General features: G+C 43.8%; 1 protein-coding gene across 1 annotated transcript in view; it reads right to left on the reverse strand.

The window, feature by feature from the left end:
• RSBN1 (round spermatid basic protein 1) overlaps positions 1–4,761 on the reverse strand; it is a 57,164-nt gene extending 52,403 nt beyond the window's left edge. The window contains exon 1 of the mRNA XM_012644636.1: positions 3,992–4,761. Within this exon, the coding sequence (XP_012500090.1) occupies positions 3,992–4,697 (706 nt within the window). The 5' untranslated portion in view covers positions 4,698–4,761. The remainder of the gene's footprint in view (positions 1–3,991) is intronic.
• Between the last annotated feature and the right edge of the window lie 633 nt (positions 4,762–5,394).

Here is a 5,394-nt window from a genome sequence, read left to right on the forward strand (position 1 = left end):
AAAAAAAAAAAACCTGCACATATATAGTCATCCCTTTGTATCCATGAGGGACTGGTTCCAGGACCTCCCAGGAATACCAAAATCCAAGGATGATCAAGTCCCTGCATATAACCTATACACATCCTCCCCTATACTTTAAATCATCTCTAGATTACTTCTAATAATTTTAGTTGTTATACTATATCGCTTAGGGCAGCGGTTCCCAACCTTTTTGGGACCAGTTGCATGGAAGACAATTTTTCCATAGACAGGCGCGGAGATGATTCAAGCACGTTACATTTATTGTGCACTTTATCTCGATTATTATTACATTGTAATATATAATGAAAAAATCATACAACCCACCATAATGCACAATCAGTGGGAGCCCTGAGCTTATTTTTCTGCAACTAGACGGTACCATCTGGGGGTAATGGGAGACAGTGACTAATCCGACAGCAGACGGAGCTCAGACAGTGATGCGAGCAATAGGGAGCAGCTATAAATACAGATGAAGCTTTGCTTGCTCGTTGCCACTCACCTCCTGCTGTGCGGCCTGTTCCTACCATGCCACAGACCGGTACTGGTTGGAGACCGCAGGCTTAGGGAATAGTGACAACAAAAAAGTCTGTGCATGTGCAGTACAGACACAATTTTTTTTTCCAAATAATTTTGATCCGAGGTTCATTGAATCCATGGATGTGGAACCCACAGATACAGAGGGCTGACTACTTATTATATGACCCAGCAGTTGCATTCTCCAGAGAAATGAAAAGTAATACACACACAAAAACCTGAACATGAATGTTTGTAGAAGCTTTATCCATAACAGCCAAAAACTAGAAACAACACAAATGTCCTTCAATAGGTGAAAGGTTCAATAGGTGAACCACCGTACATCCACACCATGCAACACCATTCAGCAATGAAAAGGAGTGAGCTACTGATACATCCCTCAGGGACATCATACTGAGCGAAAAAAGCCAATCTCAAAAGATTGGCTGTATGAATCCATTTATGTAATACTCCCAAAATGATAAAATTATAAAGATGAAGAACAGATTAGTGGCTGCCAGAAGTTAGGGAGGGTAGAGAAACAGAAGGAGTGCATAAGGCTATAAGTGGACAGCACAAGGAAGAGCTTTGTGGTGATGGAATAGTTCTGTATCTCAATTGTAGTGGTGGTACACTAATATACATGAGATAAAATAGCACATAACTACACACACACTGTATCAATGTCAATTTCCTGGTGTTGGTATCATACGATTGTTATGTAAGATGTAACCACTGGGGGAAACTGGTGAAGGGTAAGGACTTCTCTGTACTTTTTTTGCCATTTCCTGTGAACCTATAATTACCCCAAAAAGTTAAAATAGTTCCTGAAAGTCTGAGGATAAGCAAAGGGAAGACATAGTTCTGTAAATAAAAAGCGACTACCCACTCTCCTTATTAATTAGTTGTTTCAAGGACCAAATACAATAAAATAATAAAAGGCAGTTTTAACTAAGTGCCTACAATGAGCCAGGAACTGTTTTAAGTGCCACACATTGCCCCATTTAATGCACATAACTACTTTATAAATGAAATACCATAACCCCATTTTACAGACAGGAAAACTGAGGTTGAGAGACGTTAAAGCAATTTGCTCACAGTCACACAGTAAGTGGTAGAGCCATGATTTAAACTCAGATTAATATGAGAGACATGCCTCCTACCACTATCAAGTATAAAGATGTTCAGAGAACAAAAAAAGTATCAATTAAATTATGCAAAAGCCTGGATTAAACAAATTCAAACCTGTTTATTTTCTGTAGGGTTTTCAGAACTTTTTAAATATCACCGCATGTCAACCATCTTTGTCCCAAATGTATTTTTGACTAGGGAGCCCTTTTCCACCAAACTATAGTTTGGGTATGTAATGTAACAATTTTTCAGCCAAAAGTTAAAATGTGTGAACGGTCTGATCTTAAATCATTTCTCTTCTTCACATATTGGCAAACTACAAATGTTTAGAGCTGCGCTGTCCAATGTGGTAGCCACTAGCCATATGTGACTAATTATAAATTAACCAGAATAAAATAAAATAAAAAATTCAGTTCCTCAGTCACACTAACCACCCTTCGGGTCTGTTCAAGAGCCATATATGGCTACCATATCGGACAGCACTGGTACAGAACATTTCCATCATCTGAGAAAGTTCTCTCAGTCAGCACTGGGTTAGAGGCTTGTTTTTTTTTTAAGGAACATGGGACCTGTGTAATCTTCAGAGAAGCACGCTGTGAATTATTACACATGCCATTGCCACTATCCCCCTATAAAAGGGGGCTGGGTCAGAGATGCTTGATGATCTAAAATCATCTACTGCCCCTGTAATGTCAAAGCACAGGGAAAATGTAAACAAAGGAATGGAAAAAAATGACTAGCAAGAAGAGAAAGCAACAGCATGCACCTTGGAGATTCAGGAGTCTGGGTTACACTCCCTATTACGCCAATGACTCGTTTTTTAAAAAAAAAACATTTAAAAATTTTGTACTTCGTACTAATTACCTATGACTTGATTAGACAAGTCTCTTCACTACTTTGGGCCTTCGTTTTCTCTTCTACAATACAAATTTAAACCAGATAATCACTAAGATTCCCTCTAGTTCTGTACAGTTGAAACACACACACAAAAGAAATGAGAAGGTGGGGAATAAAGGTAAAAATAAAAGCAAGATCATTGCATATTGGTGGTGGAAAGTGGCACTCCTGTCAGCTTGCCACAAGCTCTATTCCTAAGGACAAGATTTGAATACAACCAAAAAAAGAAAGATTTAATCCTATTCAATAAATACTAGCAATTATTTGCAACTAGCTACACTATTTGGCAATAACACCACAAAATTCACCTTGTAAAAGGAACAGGTTTAAAAAAAAAGGAAATAGCACCACAAAAAACTGATTAGTCCTAAGTTAAGGCTAAATATGTGGAAAGAATGCAAGACCCACAAAACTTCAGGTTGAAAGACTGGTTCATTAGCATGTAATAACTGGCCTAGTACTAAGGAACCTGGAAGTATCTTAAATCTTCTTGAGAAGAAACAACTAACAAATTATATAAAATAATATACAAAGTATAAACATGGCATAATCAAAAGCATACCCCTTTCTTCCACAAATAATATAAATAAATGTTACAGGTACTTGGAAATGGGAAAACACCAATTTTGGCCAACTTAATTTCTTTAGAACCCACACAATCGGTCCCGTATTTTCTAGGTTAAATATTCTTGAGGGTTATTGGAATTAAAGATTCACAAATAGTGCTAGACAAAATAAAATGCAACTGGAATTCCTGCCTCTACTATCTATTGTACATTTCCCACTTTTCAGAGACACTATTGGTCCTATTTCCTAGCATCAAAAGGGACAGAAAATCTTCCCCATCCCTATTCTAAGAATTAAAATAGCCAATATGAAAATATATGAATGATTTTTACTCTACATGAAAAAGAACCAAGATAAACTGCGTTAGATATTTTACCTTACAGAAGCTAAATCAACTGGTGAGTCGTGTAACCGCTGTAAGAATTCCCTCATTAAATTCCTGAACCATACCCATGAATATTCTGGAAGAGAAGGGAGCAAATACGAAACCTTCCCAGCAGGGAAAACAGAGAGAAGGAATTTTAGACAAGCCTTTACTTCAGAAAGCAGTTTTTAATACCGCACCTACTAATCTAACGCCCAGAACAGCGCGGCGCGGAAAGCCTGCTGAATTTGAAAACAAACCTAGCAAGGCTCCCGGGGACTGGTAAGGGGGTTAGTAACTGACAGCTCGGTCTCGGAGCGAGAAACCTCAAGTAGGTCAGTGTCAACGGTCTGAAATCCAGAGTCCACCCCATTGGGCTTTGGAGAGTAAAGCAGCAGGAGGTAAGCAAGGGTTTGGCGTCTTTCAGTCCTAAAGGTGTGGAATGTCGGAACTGAGAAAGACCTAGAGCCCAAGTCGGGGCAGTTGGCCTGCTCTCACCTCTCTTAGGGGCTTTGATCAGAGGCATCCCTCCAGCCCTCTCGCCGTTTTCCTGCTTGTCCTTGTGCTTGAGATCGCCCGGAACGCAGGAGCTGGGGTCACCATCGGAGCCGCGGTGATGATGGTGCTTGTGCCGCTCCTTGTGGCCCTTATGCTTGGGCCCGGCCGCGCTCACCGTCAGGGGCGAGAAGGTGAAGAGGGCCGAGGTGCCTGGGGCCGGGAGTGGGGCAGCGACAGCGGGCCCGGCGGGTGCCAGCGAAGGTGGAGGAGGAGGCGGCAGGAGAAGAGGCTCAACAGGGCCTGAGACGGTTGGGGCTGCATTCGTTGGCTGCAGCGGCCCGGGATGTTGGCGGCTGCGACGCCGCCGGTGAGGAGGAGCGAGAGGGGGATCCTGGCTCGGCCGCCCCCGCTTCTCCTGAGACCCCCCACTGCTAGCTCGGCGCTGCCGCTTCACTCCCCGCGGCGAGACCCCAGCATGGGGTTTCTCCTTCCCTTCTTTGTCCGGCTCCTCCTGCGCCGCCACCGCCCGTACTACGCGCACCGCTCCGACCTGCGCAGCCATTTCACCCACAAACACACATTTAAATGGCCCGACCGCCCCCCCGTCCGCGCATCGCGCAAGCGCCACCCGCGCACGGCCCGCTGGGCATTGGAGTCTCTCCTGCGCCGTGCACTTGTCGGCCGTTCTTCGTCCTGAGCCCAACATGCCGGAAGCGGCGGTTCCCAGCGCTTCTCAGTAGGCCTCTCCAACCGAGCTTCTATTGTAAAGCACCCGGCCGCGCAAAGCCTCGTGGGAGCGGTAGTTCCGCCGCGTCCCGGGTTCTGTGAGTGTAGGAGCTGAAAGGGAGCGTGCGCCGAGTCACGCTTCGGGCTGCGACGCAACCGCCGATGGGCGGTGACTGGCAGCCAACCGCCTTAACGGCCGAAACAATGTTTATGGCTTTCAGAGTCTGGCGGCGCGTTCACATTATCATCTTCCTGTGCCCCTTCGTCATTTTACATGGACTAGGTGGTCTCCATAGTGACTTTTAAATTTCATATTTATCTCATAACCTTTATGAGGTAAAAGAATCTCCAGCCTTTCACCTTGGACAAGCGATGAAATGAAGGGCTAAAAGGAGTTAATATGTAAAATGAGGGCAATTTTGCTGTAAAATATAATAGGGCCGCAATTCAGAAAATGTTTGAAGCATTTTGACGGGCATTGCTATGGTTACGACTACAGGCGTAACAAGTCAGGTGCAAGAACTGCCTGGGAGCCTGATGAGCACGGCCTCACCTCGCCATCAAGCCACATCCCTTCTAATGCCTGGAAAAGCAGAGTCTAGCATTTCCTTTGAATGTATTCCAACATGGAAAACCATGTTTAGGATTTTTTAATAAGATTTTTTCAAATCATACAT

This window comes from Propithecus coquereli, unplaced genomic scaffold (assembly GCF_000956105.1).
Source record: "Propithecus coquereli isolate 6110/MARCELLA unplaced genomic scaffold, Pcoq_1.0 Scaffold215, whole genome shotgun sequence".
In the NCBI taxonomy this organism is placed as follows: domain Eukaryota; kingdom Metazoa; phylum Chordata; class Mammalia; order Primates; family Indriidae; genus Propithecus; species Propithecus coquereli.